General features: G+C 43.5%; 2 protein-coding genes across 2 annotated transcripts in view; one reads left to right on the top strand and one right to left on the bottom strand.

Annotated features, from left to right (window-relative positions):
* necab1 (N-terminal EF-hand calcium binding protein 1) overlaps positions 1-8,077 on the bottom strand; it is a 152,482-nt gene extending 144,405 nt beyond the window's left edge. The window contains exon 1 of the mRNA XM_046327275.1: positions 7,826-8,077. Coding sequence (XP_046183231.1) covers positions 7,826-7,915 — 90 coding nt within the window. The 5' untranslated portion in view covers positions 7,916-8,077. The remainder of the gene's footprint in view (positions 1-7,825) is intronic.
* A 7,896-nt stretch (positions 8,078-15,973) lies between these two features.
* The window catches only part of LOC124012293 (transmembrane protein 64-like), a 30,085-nt gene continuing 20,579 nt past the window's right edge, over positions 15,974-25,479 (top strand). The window contains exon 1 of the mRNA XM_046325756.1: positions 15,974-17,841. Within this exon, the coding sequence (XP_046181712.1) occupies positions 17,125-17,841 (717 nt within the window). The 5' untranslated portion in view covers positions 15,974-17,124. The remainder of the gene's footprint in view (positions 17,842-25,479) is intronic.

Below are 25,479 nucleotides of genomic sequence, written 5' to 3'. Positions count from 1 at the left end.
CTAGCCACCGTGCTTCTACATCTGCATTGCTTGCTGTTTGGGGTTTTAGGCTGTGTTTCTGTACGGCACTTTGAGATATCAGCTGATGTAAAAAGGGATTTATAAATACATTTGATTGATTTGATCTTAAATAAACGGTAAATAAAAAATATCCAGCAACTTCCCATCGAAGAGGAGTTGGACGACATTCCACAGCCATCGAAGAGGAGTTGGACGACATTCCACAGCCATCGAAGAGGAGTTGGACGACATTCCACAGCCATCGAAGAGGAGTTGGACGACATTCCACAGCCATTGAAGAGGAGTTGGATGACATTCCACAGCCATCGAAGAGGAGTGGGACAACATTCCACAGCCATCAAAGAGGAGTTGGAGAACATTCCACAGCCATCGAAGAGGAGTTGGACAACATTCCACAGCCATCGAAGAGGAGTTGGACAACATTCCACAGCCATCGAAGAGGAGTTGGACAACATTCCACAGCCATCGAAGAGGAGTTGGACAACATTCCACAGCCATTGAAGAGGAGTTGGACAACATTCCACAGCCATTGAAGAGGAGTTGGACAACATTCCACAGCCATTGAAGAGGAGTTGGACAACATTCCACAGCCATTGAAGAGGAGTTGGACAACATTCCACAGCCATTGAAGAGGAGTTGGACAACATTCCACAGCCATTGAAGAGGAGTTGGACAACATTCCACAGCCATTGAAGAGGAGTTGGACAACATTCCACAGCCATTGAAGAGGAGTTGGACAACATTCCACAGCCATTGAAGAGGAGTTGGACAACATTCCACAGCCATTGAAGAGGAGTTGGACAACATTCCACAGCCATTGAAGAGGAGTTGGACAACATTCCACAGCCATTGGAGAGGAGTTGGACAACATCCCACAGCCATGGACTTTTTGTAACTTTTTTTTAAAGTTACAGTATCTGTGACCAACAGATGCATATCTGTATTCCCAGTCATGTGAAATCCATAGATCAGGGCCTAATTCATTTTATTTCAATTGACAAATTTCCTTATGTGAACTGTAACTCAGTAAAATCTTTAAAATTGTTGCATTTTGTAATTATATTTTTGTTCAGTGTATAAATACAGACTGCCAAAGACAACCTCCTGGGTATTCAGTAGCACTATGCCTTTATAAACAGTACTGACCAGTGATTCATTTGTCAACGGGAGGTGAGCTGGGGAGCTCTGAGGTACCGGAACGCATTAAAGTCAAATCCATTTTATAATAAAGCATTTGAATCATTATTATTGCTTTTACGTACTGGCACAGAGAGGAAGAGTAGAGAGAGGCGCTTGCAGAAGTTGAACACATGGGGAACATTTTTTGTGGCCTAGGGTCCGGGGGAAAGAATGGCCCTTTATGAGATTTTTAGATGACTGGAGACTTCAACAGAATCTTATGAATTCTTCACAAATGATGGAAATGACAGGCCACACATTGACAATAAACTGAGAATCTGAGATCAATGAAAACAACCATGTCTGGCATCAATCAATAACCAAGGACGAGGTCTGTGGAGACACACGTACAATATGAGGAAGAGATTCTAGGCCTAAAACAGCCTTCCAGTTTCACTGGCTCACCCAATGATGCGCAGCTTCACTCACCAGCGATGGCCAACGTTCTCGTGCCAAAATCTTATACTGCTCTTGTTTAACTTTTCTCAATAGGTCTATCTGGAAGTTGATAACGTGGCAGCCGACAGACAGTCTTCTCTCTTCAGCAGGATCTGTTTTGGCTGACAGCAACACTGGAGAGATGCTCGTGTCTATCAGAGCAGAGAGATGCTTGTGTCTATCAGAGCAGAGAGATGCTCATGTCTATCAGAGCAGAGAGATGTTTGTGTCTATCAGAGCAGAGAGATGTTCGTGTCTATCAGAGCAGAGAGATGTTTGTGTCTATCAGAGCAGAGAGATGTTCGTGTCTATCAGAGCAGAGAGACGCTCATGTCTATCAGAGCAGAGAGATGTTTGTGTCTATCAGAGCAGAGAGATGTTTGTGTCTATCAGAGCAGAGAGACGCTCATGTCTATCAGAGCAGAGAGATGTTCGTGTCTATCAGAGCAGAGAGATGTTCGTGTCTATCAGAGCAGAGAGATGTTCGTGTCTATCAGAGCAGAGAGACACTCATGTCTATCAGAGCAGAGAGACGCTCATGTCTATCAGAGCAGAGAGATGTTCATGTCTATCAGAGATAATAGAAAGGGAGAGATACATGCGTACTTCTCTCTGTCACCACAGCAATGATCATTCCTTGGTCTATATAGGGTACAATGTCCCGCTAACCATAACTCCGGGCGAGCCCAACACAGGGCAAACCATAACCCCGGGCCAGCCCAACATAGGGCAAACAATAACCCCGTGCCAGCCCAACACAGGGCAAACCATAACCCCGGGCCAGCCCAACACAGGGCAAACCATAACTCCGGGCCAGCCCAACACAGGGCAAACCATAACCACGGGCCAGCCCAACACAGGGCAAACCATAACCCCTGGCCAGCCCAACACAGGGCAAACCATAACCCCGGGCCAGCCCAACACAGGGCAACCCATAACCCCGGGCCAGCCCAACACAGGGCAAACCATAACCCCGGGCCAGCCCAACACAGGGCAAACCATAACCCCGGGCCAGCCAAACATGAATCAATTCTTAGGATATCAGGCACTACTTTCACATCACATTTTTTGTTTGTTTTTGAATGAACTCTGATTGCTTTAATTATAATTTTTACATTGCAAACAGAGCCATCCAGGACCTCTCTACCAGGCGGTGTCAGAGGAAGGCCCAAAAAATTGTCAGAGATTCCAGTCACCCAAGTCACAGACTGTTCTCTCTGCAACTGCACAGCAAGCGGTACCGGAGTGCCAAGTCTATGACCAAGAGGCTCCTTAACAGCTTCTACCCCCAAACCATAAGACTGCAGAACAATTAATCAAATGGCCACCCGGACTCTCCCGTTCCACATCTCACCACCCAACTACATTGGATTCTCCTCAGGACCTGTTTACACTGTTCTACTCAGCTAACTCCAACCTCAGTCTCCACATCTCACCACCACTACCTTGGATTCCCCTGAGGACCTGTTCTACTCAGTCAACTCCAACCTCAGTCTCCACATCTGTTTTTTCTGCAACTCATCCGAGCTTCCCCGAATCTGCACTCCGTATCCTCCCTGTGTAACAATAAATATTGTGGTTCAATCATCCTTGTTTCCTCATCTGAGGGACAGGTTCCCCTGTGTCGCTCCGCTTAATATAGCCTCGTTATTGTTGTTTTATTTTGTTACTTTAAAAAAAAGTTTATTTAGAAAATATTTTCTTAACTCTATTTCATTTACATTTACATTTTACATTTAAGTCATTTAGCAGACGCTCTTATCCAGAGCGACTTATTTCCTTAACTTCATTGTTGTTTAAGGGCTTGTGAGTAAGCATTTCACTTTTAAGGTCTACGCCTGTTGTATTCCACGCATGTGCCAGGTAACATCTAATTTGAAAATAATATTTTCATGTCACGAGAGGTACCGGATCCTGGTAAATGAGATACTGGATCCTGGTAAATGGGATACTGGATTCTGGTAAATGAGATACCGGATCCTGGTAAATGGGATACCGGATCCTGGTAAATGGGATACCGGATCCTGGTAAATGGGATACCGGATCCTGGTAAATGGGATACCGGATCCTGGTAAATGGGATACCGGATCCTGGTAAATGGGATACCGGATCCTGGTAAATGGGATACCGGATCCTGGTAAATGGGATACCGGATCCTGGTAAATGGGATACCGGATCCTGGTAAATGGGATACCGGATTCTGGTAAATGGGTTCTGGAAAGAAATAGTCCGAAACGCGTATTTTTCCCGGCGCAGTTCAGAAGAAAGGTTAAGCCAAAACCAACGCCCCATTATTCAGAGAGGAGTTCTACAAGGCCCTAACCCTAACCCTCTAACCCTAACCCTAACCCTATTCAGAGAGGAGTTCTACAAGGCCCTAACCCTAACCCTCTAACCCTAACCCTATTCAGAGAGGAGTTCTACAAGGCCCTAACCCTAACCCTCTAACCCTAAGCCTATTCAGAGAGCAGTTCTACAAGGCCCTAACCCTAACCCTCTAACCCTAAGCCTATTCAGAGAGGAGTTCTACAAGGCCCTAACCCTAACCCTCTAACCCTAAGCCTATTCAGAGAGGAGTTCTACAAGGCCCTAACCCTAACCCTCTAACCCTAAGCCTATTCAGAGAGCAGTTCTACAAGGCCCTAACCCTAACCCTCTAACCCTAAGCCTATTCAGAGAGGAGTTCTACAAGGCCCTAACCCTAACCCTCTAACCCTAACCCTATTCAGAGAGGAGTTGTACAAGGTCCTAACCCTAACCCTAACCCTAACCCTAACCCTAACCCTAACCCTAACCCTAACCCTATTCAGAGAGGAGTTCTACAAGGCCCTAACCCTAACCCTCTAACCCTAACCCTATTCAGAGAGGAGTTCTACAAGGCCCTAACCCTAACCCTCTAACCCTAAGCCTATTCAGAGAGGAGTTCTACAAGGCCCTAACCCTAACCCTCTAACCCTATTCAGAGAGGAGTTGTACAAGGCCCTAACCCTAACCCTAACCCTAACCCTAACCCTATTCAGAGAGGAGTTCTACAAGGCCCTAACCCTAACCCTAACCCTAACCCTAACCCTAACCCTATTCAGAGAGGAGTTCTACAAGGCCCTAACCCTAACCCTCTAACCCTAACCCTAACCCTATTCAGAGAGTAGTTCTACAAGGCCCTAACCCTAACCCTAACCCTATTCAGAGAGGAGTTCTACAAGGCCCTAACCCTAACCCTCTAACCCTAACCCTAACCCTATTCAGAGAGGAGTTCTACAAGGCCCCAACCCTATTCAGAGAGGAGTTGTGGACTGAGCTTTAACATCCCTTATTGCTCAAAGACAGATTCAATGGCTGGAGCGTAGTGAATAATAAGCATATGTTTTAACCTGAAAACAGACTACTAATGACAATAAAAACAACTTCAAATACCGACCTAGCAACGTTAATAAGTAGTCTCGATTAACTTAGCTGACCTTCAATACAGGGAATTCAGCAGAGTTCTCTGAGACATTTTTACAACTCACTGAAACTCTGAAAATAAATACAAGGGCAAATGTTACCGAACATGATCATAGGCCCGTTACGCATTACGGGAGTTCTCTTGGAAGGTCACTGTGTCTCTGCGCTGATCGGCTGTGAGTGAGACAACGCTAGCTAGCCAATGGGAGCGTAGAAGAACGCCTCTCTGAATAACGGGGCGTGGTTTTGGCTTAAATGCGCTGGGGGAAAAAGACACGTCCGGCAAAAACTGAGAGGTTCCGGATCCCGTTCCGGATCCCGTTCCGGATCCCGTTGCGGATCCCGTTCCGGATCCCGTTGCGGATCCCGTTCCGGATCCCGTTTCGGATCCCGTTCGAACCCGTTCGGATCCCGTTGCGGATCCCGTTCCGGATCCCGTTCCGGATCCCGTTTCGGATCCCGTTTCGGATCCCGTTTCGGAACCCGTTCCGGATCCCGTTGCGGATCCCGTTCCGGATCCCGTTCCGGATCCCGTTTCGGATCCCGTTCCGGATCCCGTTCCGGGTCCCGTTCCGGATCCTGTTCCGGATCCTGTTCTGGTAGGATCCGGCTGAAATGAATCACTGGTACTGATATGTAATGTCAACAGTATTGACATTTCAATTCAATATCACCAGATCACCATGACTAATGACTCCAACCAAGAATAAAGCAACTGTTTAATTATACAGACTTCTGATTAAAGCAACGCTATCTTTCATCATTAGATGATTATAAAACAGAATATCTCCAAAACCACATGGATGTATGAGAGGTTGGTGACATTAATCCAGACTATGCAAATAGACGAGAATTGGCCGACAACATCAGGAAAATGATGTGCTTTCATTGACGCCGTGCTTCGATTGGTTTCTCAGTGGTCAGATAGCACCGATGTCAAGAATCTGCCAAGAGGGGAATCCTTGATCGTTTCAGCTTCTTTTGTGTTGTTCTTGATACCATGTCGTGTTTTGAGGTGTTATGACTGATTTCAATCGAAACAAACCCCGTCTGTTTTTGCCCCACAACCCTGTCTGTTTTTGCCCCACAACCCCGTCTGTTTTTGCCCCACAACCCTGTCTGTTTTTGCCCCACAACCCGATCTGTTTTTGCCCCACAACCCCGTCTGTCTTGCCCCACAACCCCGTCTGTTTTTGCCCCACAACCCCGTCTGTTTTTGCCCCACAACCCCATCTGTTTTTGCCCCACAACCCCATCTGTTTTGCCCCACAACCCCATCTGTTTTGCCCCACAACCCTGTCTGTTTTTGCCCCACAACCCCATCTGTTTTTGCTCCACAACCCAGTCTGTTTTGCCCCACAACCCCGTCTGTTTTTGCCCCACAACCCCATCTGTTTTTGCCCCACAACCCCGTCTGTTTTGCCCCACAACCCCGTCTGTTTTGCCCCACAACCCCGTCTGTTTTTGCCCCACAACCCCGTCTGTTTTTGCCCCACAACCCCGTCTGTTTTGCCCCACAACCCCGTCTGTTTTGCCCCACAACCCCATCTGTTTTTGCCCCACAACCCCGTCTGTTTTGCCCCACAACCCCGTCTGTTTTGCCCCACAACCCCATCTGTTTTTGCCCCACAACCCCGTCTGTTTTGCCCCACAACCCCGTCTGTTTTGCCCCACAACCCCATCTGTTTTTGCCCCACAACCCCGTCTGTTTTGCCCCACAACCCCGTCTGTTTTGCCCCACAACCCCATCTGTTTTTCCCCACAACCCTGTCTGTTTTTGCCCCACAACCCTGTCTGTTTTTGCCCCACAATCCTGTCTGTTTTTGCCCCACAACCCCATCTGTTTTTGCCCCACAACCCTGTCTGTTTTTGCCCCATAGTTGTGCACCAACCTGTCTATAACCTACAAAATATGTCCATTATTTATATAGCAAATACATTATAAAGATCTGTAGGGATCCGTGTGAAATCAATTCAGCTAATTGGAGCAGCAAGTATTGGTGAGAATGAGTAAGACGTGCTAACACGCCAAATGATGGTCAAACAACTATGACGCACCCAGCAGGTGATGCATTAACGGGAAAAGGTCAACTTTTGCAGTACTCCCAAATGGCACCCTATTCCCTACACAGTGCACTACTTTTTGTCAAATGTGGTGCACTATATAGGGAATAGGGTGGCACACATGAATTCACTTTATAACACTGTGTGAACTGAACACGTCTGGTGCTAGCCAGCCCTGACAGCAGGCAGACCCTCTGGGGATTTTACAGACACAGAATAGTGTCATAAAACGTGTCAAATCATTCATCTATGTGTTACATAATATATGGCATTGAATAGATACAGTGTAAGTATACATAAATAAACGTATACATGTATGGAATATATAGCGATACAAATAATGAATCTATGAGTTACATAAGACAAAGTAGCATCATAGCCCAAGAAGGACCGATTGGAAATATGATTGAATTTTGCCGATGAAATGCATTGCATCTGTCCTGCTTAAATTAAAGAGAGGAATGTAAAATCAGTTTAAAAAATGATAAATACATTTCTTTATCGATTAGTCTATCGAGAAGTTATTTGAAACTTGGCAAAACTGCTTGGCATTCTGTTTTCCCTGTCGATGAAACTATAGCCTACGGTCTCACAGTCACAGTAATCAAGGGGAATAACGTTAACAATACACATGTTTCTGGATGAAGACCGCATGCCTCAAGTCATACATAGTACTTACATCCAGGAATATGGACATTCCTTTTTTCAATTCCATTGGAGCGGTGGCTTCATCCGAAAGCAACTGCACCGCCTCAGAAGAACAATCCATTTTACAGGTGATCTTGTTTTAATGTTGGTAATAAACTAGTTGTGTTCAGTTGAATGAATCTAGTCTAAAAGTCAACGGGGAAAAAACGACCTAAAGATCAGCTGATATGTTCCGACAGAATTCATACAACCGCTACCGCTGTGCATTTCAACTCGCGTTGCGTTCTACAGGTTGCCGTTGCGCGTCTCGATAGAAGGTGCGGCGGGAGGGAACGCGTTTTTCCGTCATACAAGGGGAAAGACGGTGATGTTGAGCAGTGGGCTGCTGTAACTATGTTTCAGTATGTCGCTTGCATCCCAATGAGGATAATTATTTATGTTTCTTATAATGATGTTACGTTAAAACAAATGTAGGCCTATTGTTTTTTGTATATTCCAACAAGTCATAATAGGCAGGCCATAATGGATCCTAATTAGTGTAGCTGTGTGATTACTTACGTATTTTATTTCACAATGTAAGCAAATGCTAATGTTATTTGACAGTGATGAGAGTAAATGTAATCTTACAAGATACCTTACAAATATATATATATATTTTAAATGTAGCCTACCCTATTTAGGTGAATGGTCAAATGTATTTAGCAAGCGTGTATTTTGTGAGCGATTTCGGAATAAGGACCAGATGGCCTGAAACAGGTTGTATTCTGACAAATACATAAACATAATCTACAGGCCTCGGGACTTTTTCTTAGAACAGTCTTACCCCTTCCTACTTTTTTTCCCAGACACATTTTACATTAGTAGTCTGCTACTAATATACACAGAGTTCATCCTCTGTGATTTAAAACGAGATATTCAGGAGCAACACGACTGACTGTTGTGAGACGTGAGAACTCAGAGGAGATGTTAACGCTGTAAAAGAAGCCTGTGCAACAGCGATCTCTAGTGGTGTTTTAATAGAATGCACACAAACATAAATTCCACAGATTATATCAGAGTAAACAGAACATTTACTTTTTTTTGGTCGCTTTGGTGGAATTTTCACAAGCACGTAGAACATTTTAACAACTCTTACTAAAAACTCAGACAGATCATCAAAAAAAGAGAGTTGTTTCAAAACTCTAAGCACATTTTCAACACACAAAATCATACAGTCACTATTTCACCAAACTGAATCAGTGTTTAATCTAGAAATACATGTTTCACATTGCAACACATGGTCATATAAAGGCATTGCCTTTTTAATAATGCAATGCTCTGAAAGTGGATGGATAAAGAGATCATGACATAACAGTGGACACAGTTGTGACAAGAGAAATTACCATCAGGAATGATAGACATGAAATACGATGCTTTTTTTTCTTAGGCTAACACGATTTAACAATGCTGTACATTTGAGGGTCTCTTATAGCAAAACGTCTATTAACCACTTCGTTGGTCGACCTTGAAATGGGACTGTATGTAACAGTCCGTCCCTCTCCTCGCCCCTAACTGGGCTCGATCCAGCCACCCTCTAAGCATCGTTACCCATCGCGCCACAAAAAGTCGCAGCCCTTTGCAGAGCAAATGAAACAACTTCTTCAAGGTCTCAGAGCAAGTGACGTCACCGATTGAAACGCTATTAGTGAGCACCACCGCTAACTAGCTAGCCATTTCACATCGGTTACATGTAGGTGGACACCAATGTTGCATAGGGATTCATTTGACATGGTTAGCATACTGCATGTAGCAGAGGAATTCATTTGACATGGTTAGCATACTGCATGTTGCAGAGGAATTCATTTGACATGGTTAGCATACTGCATGTAGCAGAGGGATTCATTTGACATGGTTAGCATACTGCATGTAGCAGAGGGATTCATTTGACATGGTTAGCATACTGCATGTAGCAGAGGGATTCATTTGACATGGTTAGCATACTGCATGTAGCAGAGGGATTCATTTGACATTTTTATTAATTTTTTTATTTCACCTTTATTTAACCAGGTAGGCAAGTTGAGAACAAGTTCTCATTTACAATTGCGACCTGGCCAAGATAAAGCAAAGCAGTTCGACAGATACAACGACACAGAGTTACACATGGAGTAAAACAAACATACAGTCAATAATACAGTATAAACAAGTCTATATACAATGTGAGCAAATCAGGTGAGAAGGGAGGTAAAGGCAAAAAAGGCCATGGTGGCAAAGTAAATACAATATGGCAAGTAAAACACTGGAATGGTAGTTTTGCAATGGAAGAATGTGCAAAGTAGAAATAAAAATAATGGGGTGCAATGGAGCTAAATAAATAAATAAATTAAATACAGTTGGGAAAGAGGTAGTTGTTTGGGCTAAATTATAGGTGGGCTATGTACAGGTGCAGTAATCTGTAAAATGCTCTGACAGTTGGTGCTTAAAGCTAGTGAGGGAGATAAGTGTTTCCAGTTTCAGAGATTTTTGTAGTTTGTTCCAGTCATTGGCAGCAGAGAACTGGAAGGAGAGGCGGCCAAAGAAAGAATTGGTTTTGGGGGTGACCAGAGAGATATACCTGCTGGAGCGTGTGCTACAGGTGGGAGATGCTATGGTGACCAGCGAGCTGAGATAAGGGGGGACTTTACCTAGCAGGGTCTTGTAGATGACATGGAGCCAGTGGGTTTGGCGACGAGTATGAAGCGAGGGCCAGCCAACGAGAGCGTACAGGTCGCAATGGTGGGTAGTATATGGGGCTTTGGTGACAAAACGGATTGCACTGTGATAGACTGCATCCAATTTGTTGAGTAGGGTATTGGAGGCTATTTTGTAAATGACATCGCCAAAGTCGAGGATTGGTAGGATGGTCAGTTTTACAAGGGTATGTTTGTCTCAAATAAAACTGTGAAGGACCTCGGCGTTACTCTGGACCCTGATCTCTCTTTTGAAGAACATATCAAGACCATTTCGAGGACAGCTTTTTTCCATCTACGTAACATTGCAAAAATCAGAAACTTTCTGTCCAAAAATGATGCAGAAAAATTAATCCATGCTTTTGTCACTTCTAGGTTAGACTACTGCAATGCTCTATTTTCCGGCTACCCGGATAAAGCACTAAATAAACTTCAGTTAGTGCTAAATACGGCTGCTAGAATCCTGACTAGAACCAAAAAATTTGATCATATTACTCCAGTGCTAGCCTCACTACACTGGCTTCCTGTCAAAGCAAGGGCTGATTTCAAGGTTTTAGTGCTAACCTACAAAGCATTACATGGGCTTGCTCCTACCTATCTTTCTGATTTGGTCCTGTCCTTTAAGAGGACTGGCCACCCCACATATGCTCTCTCTAATTATCTCTTTCTTTCTCTCTCTTGGAGGACCTGAGCCCTAGGACCGTGCCCCAGGACTACCTGACATGATGGCTCCTTGCTGTCCCCAGTCCACCTGACTGTGCTGCTGCTCCAGTTTCAACTGTTCTGCCTTATTATTATTTGACCATGCTGGTCATTTATGAACATTTGAACATCTTGGTCATGTTCTGTTATAATCTCTACCCGGCACAGCCAGAAGAGGACTGGCCACCCCACATAGCCCGGTTCCTCTCTAGGTTTCTTCCTAGGTTTTGGCCTTTCTAGGGAGTTTTTCCTAGCCACCGTGCTTTTACACCTGCATTGTTTGCTGTTTGGGGTTTTAGGCTGGGTTTCTGTACAGCACTTTGAGATATCAGCTGATGTACGAAGGGCTATATAAATAAATTTGATTTGATTTGATTTGATTTGATTTGGCAGCATGAGTGAAGGATGCTTTGTTGCGAAATAGGAAGCCAATTCTAGATTTAACTTTGGATTGGAGATGTTTGATATGGGTCTGGAAGGAGAGTTTACAGTCTAACCAGACACCTAAGTATTTGTAGTTGTCCACGTATTCTGAGTCAGAGCCGTCCAGAGTAGTGATGTTGGACAGGCGGGCAGGTGCAGGTAGCGATCGGTTGAAGAGCATGCATTTAGTTTTACTTGTATTTAAGAGCAATTGGAGGCCACGGAAGGAGAGTTGTATGGCATTGAAGCTTGCCTGGAGGGTTGTTAACACAGTGTCCAAAGAAGGGCCGGAAGTATACAGAATGGTGTCGTCTGCGTAGAGGTGGATCAGGGACTCACCAGCAGCAAGAGCGACCTCATTGATGTATACAGAGAAGAGAGTCGGTCCAAGAATTGAACCCTGTGGCACCCCCATAGAGACTGCCAGCGGTCCGGACAGCAGACCCTCCGATTTGACACACTGAACTCTATCAGAGAAGTAGTTGGTGAACCAGGCGAGGCAATCATTTGAGAAACCAAGGCTGTCGAGTCTGCCGATGAGGATGTGGTGGTTGACAGAATCGAAAGCCTTGGCCAGATCAATGAATACGGCTGCACAGTAATGTTTCTTATCGATGGCGGTTAAGATATCGTTTAGGACCTTGAGCGTGGCTGAGGTGCACCCATGACCAGCTCTGAAACCAGATTGCATAGCAGAGAAGGTATGGTGAGATTCGAAATGGTCGGTAATCTGTTTGTTGACTTGGCTTTCGAAGACCTTAGAAAGGCATGGTAGGATAGATATAGGTCTGTAGCAGTTTGGGTCAAGAGTGTCCCCCCCCCTTTGAAGAGGGGGTTGACCGCAGCTGCTTTCCAATCTTTGGGAATCTCAGATGACACGAAAGAGAGATTGAACAGGCTAGTAATAGGGGTGGCAACAATTTCGGCAGATAATTTTAGAAAGAAAGGGTCCAGATTGTCTAGCCCGGCTGATTTGTAGGGGTCCAGATTTTTCAGCTCTTTCAGAACATCAGCTGAATGGATTTGGGAGAAGGAGAAATGGGGAAGGCTTGGGCGAGTTGCTGTTGGGGGTGCAGTGCTGTTGACCGGGGTAGGAGTAGCCAGGTGGACAGCATGGCCAGCCGTAGAAAAATGCTTATTGAAATTCTCAATTATGGTGGATTTATCAGTGGTGACAGTGTTTCCTATCTTCAGGTGGTTTCTTCAGACATGGTTAGCATACTGCATGTAGCAGAGTCCGTCTTACTCTCTTAATAAGGCAATTGTCCAATAATTCTTCTTTAAACCCTTGTTTTTAATCATTCACATACATCTACATCAAAGGATAAATCAGAGTCACAAAAGCGCCTAATGCAAGGAGTTGGCCATATGGTAAACTATGTCAATGAAGATAACTGCTGAAATGAAGAAAGGTATATATATATATATCAGTGGAGGCTCATCGGAGGAGGAAGAGGAGGACATTTAAAAAGTTACCCTGTCACCAAATAATGTATTAAAGCACACTGTTTTGTAATGAAGGTCTACAGTAGCCTAAACAGCACTCTGTAGGGTAGCACCATGGTGTAGCAGGAGGACAGATAGCTTCCATCCTCCTCTTGGTACAGTGACTTCAATACAAAACCTAGGAGGCTCTTGGTTCTCACCCCCTTCCATAGACTTGCACAGTAATTATGACAACTTCCGGAGGACATCCTCTAACCTATCAGAGCTCTTGCAGCACGAACTGACATGTTTTCCACCCAATCAAAGAATCAGAGAATGAATCTAGTACTGAAAGCATAAGCTACAGCTAGCTATTACTGCAGTTCATAAAAAAGAGAGAGAAAGACAATAGTTTAACAGTTTTTAACAAATTACTTTTAAAAATGAAGGAGCAAGAAAAAGAAAGAGAGCTAGCTATATTTTGTTTAAAAAAATATCACTTTCACTTACTTAGCTAACAAATGCAGCTAGCTAGTTTAGCCTACTCAAACACCTGGCTCAAACAGAGGGATGCTATGTTACCTCCTAGCTGGCTATAACAGAGGGATGCTATGTTACCTCCTAGCTGGCCATAACAGAGGGATGCTATGTTAGCTAGCTGGCTATAACAGAGGGATGCTATGTTACCTCCTAGCTGGCTATAACAGAAGGATGCTATGTTGCTAGCTGGCTATAACAGAGGGATGCTATGTTAGCTAGCTGGCTATAACAGAGGGATGCTATGTTACCTCCTAGCTGGCTATAACAGAAGGATGCTATGTTACCTAGCTGGCTATAACAGAGGGATGCTATGTTAGCTAGCTGGCTTTAACAGAAGGATGCTATGTTACCTAGCTGGCTATAACAGAGAGATGCTACGTTAGCTAGCTGGCTATAACAGAGGGATGCTATGTTAGCTAGCTGGCTATGACAGAAGGATGCTATGTTAGCTAGCTGGCTATAACAGAGGGATGCTATGTTAGCTGGCTATAACAGAAGGATGCTATGTTAGCTAGCTGGCTATAACAGAGGGATGCTACGTTAGCTAGCTGGCTATAACAGAGGGATGCTACGTTAGCTAGCTGGCTATAACAGAGGGATGCTATGTTAGCTAGCTGGCTATGACTGTCCAACACTGGAACTCTTCCAAGTCAAGGTAAGCTTTTGGTTTTACTAATGTATTGGCACTGGGGCCTGCTGGAGTAACTGCTAAACTGCTTACTGACTCAGTACACTGTACTGCATGATCGTAGCGGGTTTACTAACAAGTTAGTTCTAGTATATATGTTGACTATGACGTTACTCTAGCTAATATGGTGACAACGATGTAGGCTGTGTGGAGCGGTTATTATATGGAGGTTTGGCCTAGTCACAGACAGCTGCTATGATGCACTGAAGTCCACAAGCAAAGGGAAAATGTGAGAGAGTGCAGATGCATGAAGAAATACAACGAGCTGTTAGTCTGCCTATACAAGTGAAATGTATTTGCGTGTGATCAGTGGTGTATTGATTCTGCCGATTCTGTTGAAAAACGTTTCTTAAATGTAAAACAAACGGAACGAAATGGAGATAAACATACCTGAATCTGTCCAATAGAAACTCTGGATTAGTGATTACACACTAGATGAGCTAGATACAGGTAAGAGTGTGCAAGGCGGTATTGAAAGTGTCACACTCACCTCAAATATTTATCTCGACCTGTGTGAACCTACGTTGCAAACTTTCATTCATAGTCTAGGTTGTATCAACCTAGACTATGTCGCTAAAGGGGAAATGTGAGTATCAATCGATGTTACATTGAACTGGGGGTACATCGTACTGAACGTGGCTGGGGGTACATCGTACTGAACGTGGCTGGGGGTACATCATACTGAACGTGGCTGGGGGTACATCGTACTGAACGTGGCTGGGGGTACATCGTACTGAACGTGGCTGGGGGTACATCATACTGAACGTGGCTGGGGGTACATCATACTGAACGTGGCTGCGGGATACCACTATGGCAATTGCCATCTTTCTTAACCGAAACATCCCAAAAATTAAATATTGTCTTTGTCTGATACGAATGTAAATTTCACGGATGGCGTCCTGCAATTCATGATCATCACCACCTGACCAAATGAATTTTTTTTTTATCAATACATCTGATAAACTATTCCTACTCGAGAGGGTTGAGATACGATTAAACATAGTTTGAATCAAAGAACAGAAATGGACTTACCGCTGAGCTTGTCTAATGAAATATTGACTAAGAATTATATTAAGTTTGAATGTTGTATCACAATGTATTTATGGGGACATTTGATTTAGACTTTGTATACAATAATAATAATAACAATGATAATCCATATTCTAGGTTTATCGATGTGTAATGTTTAGTACGGGGCCACTTGTTTTATCATTGTTTATGTCCTAAATGGCCCCTAAATCGGGCACTACTTTTGACCAGGGGGCTCTTCAGACTTGTTCTTCTTTGCCTGAACTTGGACATCTTGTTGATAATATTACTGTAGACTGAGTTGTGTCTGCTAAGAATTACATTCGTCTATCTGAGGAACGAAGTCTCACTTGATAATGGGAAACTGTCAAGTGAACATGTGTTTACATTTGTGAACCTAAACGAACTAAACACATAACTGTTTTTCAAATACAGAACATGCTGACTGTACTGACACTACCAAACAACAGAATGGACAAAACATGAATAAATACTAATACAGATATATAAAATACAAAATGAATAACACAATTATGCCTGTTATAACCGTCCCTTGAAACATTGAAATGTTCTGTGTTCGCCATGTACCAGACTCGTTGTCTGATTGGTCCAGAACGGCAGTAGTCTGGTTCTTGGCATTGTGGGAAATAAACAGAGGAGTATCTGGTGTAATTATAGCATGTATCGTCGATCAGCACCTACTATTCTGGATGAAGCGGGATATAACACGCTGTCAGACTGACGTCGGTGCTCCGGTTATCACTTTGCCCCGGGAAGAGAAAATAAGGAGGTTTTTTTTCGGGCGAATCGCGCGTCGGAATGAATTTCCAGGACTTTGACCACACAGCAGCTCGTAAAGTGGAGGAGAAACCCGCTGCAACGTTTTACCAAATAGGACCGAAGACTTGCAAAAGTCTTGCACGGATTCATCTTTCAACCGTTTTGTATCTATACGAATAGTAAAACACTTTTTTTTTTTTTTTGTAAAAACGTGACTTTGTTGTCAGTTTGCTGCTGCCGTTTCCTAATTTATGGCGTTTGACTCTTAGGCGATGTGAACGGTATTTATAAATCATTGAACTGCATGTCTCCCTGTTTGCTGAACACAAGATAACTGTCCCACTGGACGAGGATTTATACCATGGCAACTCGGATTGGAATAATCTGTCTTTTTCCTGTCTATGAAAACAATTGTCCTCTGTACTGATGAAGTAATGGGTCCGCAGCACAGAAGACATCGATAACCTCTGTGTCAGCACGTCCTTTACCCTCCTGATCTTTCTCAGTTGTCATTCTATTCTATGTTCAAGCTTTTATCGTTTCTACAATGGAAACGGTCGTATTGAAGTTGCAACGCTCATCGTTACTCTGAGCACCACCATCAGAGCGACTCGTTGTAAGGACAGTCAGACTCCGTTGTAAGGACAGTCAGACTCCGTTGTAAGGACAGTCAGACTCCGTTGTAAGGACAGTCAGACTCCGTTGTAAGGACAGTCAGACTCCGTTGTAAGGACAGTCAGACTCGTTGTAAGGACAGTCAGACTCGTTGTAAGGACAGTCAGACTCCGTTGTAAGGACAGTCAGACTCCGTTGTAAGGACAGTCAGACTCCGTTGTAAGGACAGTCAGACTCCGTTGTAAGGACAGTCAGACTCGTTGTAAGGACAGTCAAACTCGTTGTAAGGACAGTCAAACTCGTTGTAAGGACAGTCAGACTCGTTGTAAGGACAGTCAGACTCCGTTGTAAGGACAGTCAGACTCGTTGTAAGGACAGTCAGACTCGTTGTAAGGACAGTCAGACTCCGTTGTAAGGACAGTCATGTGGGGCCCTGCGCCACCATCCCTGCAGGTCGCCGTAAAAGTCCTGAAACACGCCGCTGTCAAAGGACAGATCCAGCTGAACCGCTGGCTCCAGAGACCCTCCCCGGACGAGTGCGATAAAATTGACCTCTTGATATGCAACACCTTTGACCAGAGAGGAGGCGCCGTCGGCAAGTCTGATGGAGACCCGGAGAGCATCGTTGACACTGGCGTGTCATTCACCGGTGGCGCCACCAACGGGGAGTTCAGACACCCGTGTTGTATTACCACGTGTTGCTTCAAGAGTGCCCTCCTGGCATGCATTCTGACAGCTGTGTGCTTCTCCTCTGTGGCTCTAGTCCGACAGTACCTCAAGGACCTTCTTCTCTGGGTGGAGAGCTTGGACAGCCTGGTTGGAGCCTTGCTCTTCATAGTTGGTCTGATCACTGTGTCCTTCCCATTCGGCTGGGGGTACATCGTACTGAACGTGGCTGCGGGATACCTCTACGGCTTCGTGCTGGGTATGGGACTGGTGATGGTGGGCGTGCTCATAGGTACCTTCGTGGCTCACCTGGTGTGTAAGAGACTGTTGACTGACTGGGCGGTCAACAAGGTGGCGAACTCTGAACAGCTCAGTGCTGTAATCCGGGTGGTGGAGGGGGGGAGTGGACTCAAAGTGGTGGCCTTAGCGAGACTCACACCCATTCCCTTTGGACTCCAGAATGCCGTGTTTTCAGTGAGTATGGTTGAAATTCTTATTTATTGCAAGTGAAGTTGCTGATGGTGTCCATGGTCTGTGGAGTTGCTGATGGTGTCCGTGGTCTGTGGAGTTGCTGATGGTGTCTGTGGTCTGTGGAGTTGCTGATGGTGTCTGTGTTCTGTGGAGTTGCTGATGGTGTCCGTGGTCTGTGGAGTTGCTGATGGTGTCTGTGGTCTGTGGAGTTGCTGATGGTGTCTGTGGTCTGTGAAGTTGCTGATGGTGTCTGTGGAGTTGCTGATGGTGTCTGTGGAGTTGCTGATGGTGTCTGTGGTCTGAAGTTGCTGATGGTGTCTGGTCTGTGGAGTTGCTGATGGTGTCTGTGATCTGTGAAGTTGCTGATGGTGTCCGTGGTCTGTGGAGTTCCTGATGGTGTCCGTGGTCTGTGGAGTTGCTGATGGTGTCTGTGATCTGTGAAGTTGCTGATGGTGTCCGTGGTCTGTGGAGTTGCTGATGGTGTCCGTGGTCTGTGGAGTTGCTGATGGTGTCCGTGGTCTGTGGAGTTCCTGATGGTGTCCGTGGTCTGTGGAGTTGCTGATGGTGTCTGTGATCTGTGAAGTTGCTGATGGTGTCCGTGGTCTGTGGAGTTGCTGATGGTGTCCGTGGTCTGTGGAGTTGCTGATGGTGTCCGTGGTCTGTGGAGTTGCTGATGGTGTCTGTGGTCTGTGAAGTTGCTGATGGTGTCCGTGGTCTGTGAAGTTGCTGATGGTGTCCGTGGTCTGTGGAGTTGTTGATGGTGTCTGTGGTCTTTGGAGTTGCTGATGGTGTCTGTGGTCTGTGAAGTTGCTGATGGTGTCCGTGGTCTGTGGAGTTGCTGATGGTGTCCGTGGTCTGTGGAGTTGCTGATGGTGTCCGTGGTCTGTGGAGTTGCTGATGGTGTCCGTGGTCTGTGAAGTTGCTGAAGGTGTCTGTGGTCTGTGGAGTTGCTGAAGGTGTCTGTGGTCTGTGGAGTTGCTGATGGTGTCTGTGGTCTGTGGAGTTGCTGATGGTGTCTGTGGTCTGGGAAGTTGCTGATGGTGTCTGGTCTGTGGTCTGTGAAGTTGCTGATGGTGTCCGTGGTCTGTGGAGTTGCTGATGGTGTCCGTGGTCTGCAGATCAAGTGAGAAACGGGACCAAGATGTATGGATCCCTAACGGGACCAAGAAGTGAAGTTGCTGACGGTGGCCGTGGTGACCGTGATGGTTTGAGGGCCAGATTTGGGAATGTAGGGCCTATACATTTATCTGGGTCTTGTCTCTAATAGATAGCCCACTGCCTTTACAAAAGGACAGCAAGGGAAGTCCTTTTTTGGGTAGAAGTTCTTTTAGACAGTGACCATCACTAGGCCTACACTTGACAGTCATGTGACTGGGTGTGGATCCCAAATGGCACCCTAGTCCCATAGGGCTCTGGTCTAAAGTAGCGCACTATATAGGGAAGAGGGTGTTATTTTGGGATCCCTCGTCTGTCTCCCAACACACCAAGGACATGATATTGCTGCCACCTCAGTCTTTTCGGTAACCTGACACACTTGTCCTCCAATCACTGTTTGAATTATTGATTGACCTTGATGACTCCCCATGTCTTTCTCTTCCTAGTATCATCTGCAATGAGGTAGCTATCTACCATCTACCAAGATGACATGATGGCACAAGCATCTACCAAGATGGCATGATGGCACAAGCATCTACCAAGATGGCATGATGGCACAAGCATCTACCAAGATGGTATGATGGCACAAGCATCTACCAAGATGGCATGATGGCACAAGCATCTACCAAGATGGCATGATGGCACAAGCATCTACCAAGATGGCATGATGGCACAAGCATCTACCAAGATGGCATGATGGCACAAGCATCTACCAAGATGGTATGATGGCACAAGCATCTACCAAGATGGCATGATGGCACAAGCATCTACCAAGATGGTATGGTGGCACAAGCATCTACCAAGATGGCATGATGGCACAAGCATCTACCAAGATGGCATGATGGCACAAGCATCTACCAAGATGGCATGATGGCACAAGCATCTACCAAGATGGCATGATGGCACAAGCATCTACCAAGATGGTATGATGGCACAAGCATCTACCAAGATGGCATGATGGCACAAGCATCTACCAAGATGGCATGATGGCACAAGCATCTACCAAGATGGCATGATGGCACAAGCATCTACCAAGATGGCATGATGGCACAAGCATCTACCAAGATGGCATGATGGCACAAGCATCTACCAAGATGGTATGGTGGCACAAGCATCTACCAAGATGGCATGATGGCACAAGCATCTACCAAGATGGCATGATGGCACAAGCATCTACCAAGATGGCATGATGGCACAAGCATCTACCAAGATGGCATGATGGCACAAGCATCTACCAAGATGGCATGATGGCACAAGCATCTACCAAGATGGCATGATGGCACAAGCATCTACCAAGATGGCATGATGGCACAAGCATCTACCAATATGGCATGATGGCACAAGCATCTACCAACTCCTTGTCAGTCATGCCTAACATGTCAATATCATAGAGTGGTATGATGGCACATGTTTCTACCCACGCAGGCTAGCAATTAGACTACGTATAAAGCATTTCCAAAAACAAACATGGCATTTCAAATCAAAATGTTATTCGTCACCTGCTAGGTAGACAACAGGTGTAGACATAACAGGTGTAGACATAACAGGTGTAGACATAACAGGTGTAGACACAACCGGTGTAGACACAACAGGTGTAGACACAACAGGTGTAGACATAACAGTGAAATGCTTCCTGACAGGCCTTCACAACAATGCAGAGAGAAAAGAGAAACAATGGATAACGTGGCTATATAGATGGGTTAGCTGACTATAAATGATGTGATAACTTGGCTATATAGATGGGTTAGCTGACTGTAAATGATGTGATAACTTGGCTATATAGATGGGTTAGCTGACTGTAAATGATGTGATAACGTGGCTATATAGATGGGTTAGCTGACTATAAATGATGTGATAACTTGGCTATATAGATGGGTTAGCTGACTGTAAATGATGTGATAACTTGGCTATATAGATGGGTTAGCTGACTGTAAATGATAACGTGGCTATATAGATGGGTTAGCTGACTATAAATGATGTGATAACTTGGCTATATAGATGGGTTAGCTGACTGTAAATGATGTGATAACTTGGCTATATAGATGGGTTAGCTGACTGTAAATGATGTGATAACGTGGCTATATAGATGGGTTAGCTGACTATAAATGATGTGATAACTTGGCTATATAGATGGGTTAGCTGACTGTAAATGATGTGATAACTTGGCTATATAGATGGGTTAGCTGACTGTAAATGATAACGTGGCTATATAGATGGGTTAGCTGACTATAAATGATGTGATAACTTGGCTATATAGATGGGTTAGCTGACTGTGAATGATGTGATAACTTGGCTATATAGATGGGTTAGCTGACTGTAAATGATAACGTGGCTATATAGATGGGTTAGCTGACTATAAATGATGTGATAACGTGGCTATATAGATGGGTTAGCTGACTGTAAATGATGTGATAACTTGGCTATATAGATGGGTTAGCTGACTATAAATGATGTGATAACTTGGCTATATAGATGGGTTAGCTGACTGTAAATGATGTGATAACTTGGCTATATAGATGGGTTAGCTGACTGTAAATGATGTGATAACTTGGCTATATAGATGGGTTAGCTGACTGTAAATGATGTGATAACTTGGCTATATAGATGGGTTAGCTGACTGTAAATGATGTGATAACTTGGCTATATAGATGGGTTAGCTGACTGTAAATGATGTGATAACTTGGCTATATAGATGGGTTAGCTGACTGTAAATGATAACGTGGCTATATAGATGGGTTAGCTGACTATAAATGATGTGATAACGTGGCTATATAGATGGGTTAGCTGACTATAAATGATGTGATAACTTGGCTATATAGATGGGTTAGCTGACTATAAATGATGTGATAACGTGGCTATATAGATGGGTTAGCTGACTGTAAATGATGTGATAACTTGGCTATATAGATGGGTTAGCTGACTATAAATGATGTGATAACTTGGCTATATAGATGGGTTAGCTGACTATAAATGATGTGATAACTTGGCTATATAGATGGGTTAGCTGACTGTCAGATAAATGATGTGATAACGTGGCTATATAGATGGGTTAGCTGACTATAAATGATGTGATAACTTGGCTATATAGATGGGTTAGCTGACTATAAATGATGTGATAACGTGGCTATATAGATGGGTTAGCTGACTGTCAGATAAATGATGTGATAACGTGGCTATATAGATGGGTTAGCTGACTGTAAATGATGTGATAACTTGGCTATATAGATGGGTTAGCTGACTGTAAATGATGTGATAACTTGGCTATATAGATGGGTTAGCTGACTATAAATGATGTGATAACTTGGCTATATAGATGGGTTAGCTGACTGTAAATGATGTGATAACGTGGCTATATAGATGGGTTAGCTGACTATAAATGATGTGATAACGTGGCTATATAGATGGGTTAGCTGACTATAAATGATGTGATAACTTGGCTATATAGATGGGTTAGCTGACTGTAAATGATGTGATAACTTGGCTATATAGATGGGTTAGCTGACTGTAAATGATGTGATAACGTGGCTATATAGATGGGTTAGCTGACTGTAAATGATGTGATAACGTGGCTATATAGATGGGTTAGCTGACTGTAAATGATAACGTGGCTATATAGATGGGTTAGCTGACTGTAAATGATGTGATAACTTGGCTATATAGATGGGTTAGCTGACTGTAAATGATGCTATATAGATGGGTTAGCTGACTGTAAATGATGTGATAACGTGGCTATATAGATGAGCTGACTGTAAATGATGTGATAACTTGGCTATATAGATGGGTTAGCTGACTGTAAATGATGTGATAACGTGGCTATATAGATGGGTTAGCTGACTATAAATGATGTGATAACTTGGCTATATAGATGGGTTAGCTGACTGTAAATGATGTGATAACGTGGCTATATAGATGGGTTAGCTGACTGTCAGATAAATGATGTGATAACGTGGCTATATAGATGGGTTAGCTGACTATAAATGATGTGATAACTTGGCTATATAGATGGGTTAGCTGACTGTAAATGATGTGATAACGTGGCTATATAGATGGGTTAGCTGACTATAAATGATGTGATAACGTGGCTATATAGATGGGTTAGCTGACTATAAATGATGTGATAACTTGGCTATATTGATGGGTTAGCTGACTGTAAATGATGTGATAACTTGGCTATATAGATGGGTTAGCTGACTGTAAATGATGTGATAACGTGGCTATATAGATGGGTTAGCTGACTATAAATGATGTGATAACTTGGCTATATAGATGGGTTAGCTGACTATAAATGATGTGATAACGTGGCTATATAGATGGGTTAGCTGACTATAAATGATGTGATAACGTGGCTATATAGATGGGTTAGCTGACTATAAATGATGTGATAACTTGGCTATATAGATGGGTTAGCTGACTGTAAATGATGTGATAACTTGGCTATATAGATGGGTTAGCTGACTGTAAATGATGTGATAACTTGGCTATATAGATGGGTTAGCTGACTGTAAATGATAACTGCTATATAGAATGATGTAAATGATGTGATAACGTGGCTATATAGATGGGTTAGCTGACTATAAATGATGATAACTTGGCTATATAGATGGGTTAGCTGACTATAAATGATGTGATAACTTGGCTATATAGATGGGTTAGCTGACTATAAATTATGTGATAACGTGGCTATATAGATGGGTTAGCTGACTGTAAATGATGTGATAACTTGGCTATATAGATGGGTTAGCTGACTATAAATGATGTGATAACGTGGCTATATAGATGGGTTAGCTGACTATAAATGATGTGATAACTTGGCTATAGATGGGTTAGCTGACTATAAATGATGTGATAACTTGGCTATATAGATGGGTTAGCTGACTGTCAGATAAATGATGTGATAACGTGGCTATATAGATGGGTTAGCTGACTATAAATGATGTGATAACTTGGCTATATAGATGGGTTAGCTGACTATAAATGATGTGATAACTTGGCTATATAGATGGGTTAGCTGACTATAAATGATGTGATAACTTGGCTATATAGATGGGTTAGCTGACTATAAATGATGTGATAACTTGGCTATATAGATGGGTTAGCTGACTGTCAGATAAATGATGTGATAACGTGGCTATATAGATGGGTTAGCTGACTATAAATGATGTGATAACTTGGCTATATAGATGGGTTAGCTGACTGTAAATGATGTGATAACGTGGCTATATAGATGGGTTAGCTGACTATAAATGATGTGATAACGTGGCTATATAGATGGGTTAGCTGACTATAAATGATGTGATAACTTGGCTATATTGATGGGTTAGCTGACTGTAAATGATGTGATAACTTGGCTATATAGATGGGTTAGCTGACTGTAAATGATGTGATAACGTGGCTATATAGATGGGTTAGCTGACTATAAATGATGTGATAACTTGGCTATATAGATGGGTTAGCTGACTGTAAATGATGTGATAACTTGGCTATATAGATGGGTTAGCTGACTATAAATGATGTGATAACGTGGCTATATAGATGGGTTAGCTGACTATAAATGATGTGATAACTTGGCTATATAGATGGGTTAGCTGACTGTAAATGATGTGATAACTTGGCTATATAGATGGGTTAGCTGACTGTAAATGATGTGATAACGTGGCTATATAGATGGGTTAGCTGACTGTAAATGATGTGATAACGTGGCTATATAGATGGGTTAGCTGACTGTAAATGATAACGTGGCTATATAGATGGGTTAGCTGACTGTAAATGATGTGATAACTTGGCTATATAGATGGGTTAGCTGACTGTAAATGATAACGTGGCTATATAGATGGGTTAGCTGACTGTAAATGATGTGATAACGTGGCTATATAGATGGGTTAGCTGACTGTAAATGATGTGATAACTTGGCTATATAGATGGGTTAGCTGACTGTAAATGATGTGATAACGTGGCTATATAGATGGGTTAGCTGACTATAAATGATGTGATAACTTGGCTATATAGATGGGTTAGCTGACTGTAAATGATGTGATAACGTGGCTATATAGATGGGTTAGCTGACTGTCAGATAAATGATGTGATAACGTGGCTATATAGATGGGTTAGCTGACTATAAATGATGTGATAACTTGGCTATATAGATGGGTTAGCTGACTGTAAATGATGTGATAACGTGGCTATATAGATGGGTTAGCTGACTATAAATGATGTGATAACGTGGCTATATAGATGGGTTAGCTGACTATAAATGATGTGATAACTTGGCTATATTGATGGGTTAGCTGACTGTAAATGATGTGATAACTTGGCTATATAGATGGGTTAGCTGACTGTAAATGATGTGATAACTTGGCTATATAGATGGGTTAGCTGACTATAAATGATGTGATAACTTGGCTATATAGATGGGTTAGCTGACTGTAAATGATGTGATAACTTGGCTATATAGATGGGTTAGCTGACTATAAATGATGTGATAACGTG

The sequence above is a fragment of the Oncorhynchus gorbuscha genome, linkage group LG24, assembly GCF_021184085.1.
Source record: "Oncorhynchus gorbuscha isolate QuinsamMale2020 ecotype Even-year linkage group LG24, OgorEven_v1.0, whole genome shotgun sequence".
NCBI classification, from domain to species: domain Eukaryota; kingdom Metazoa; phylum Chordata; class Actinopteri; order Salmoniformes; family Salmonidae; genus Oncorhynchus; species Oncorhynchus gorbuscha.
This window is presented reverse-complemented; position numbering and strand designations above follow the sequence as displayed.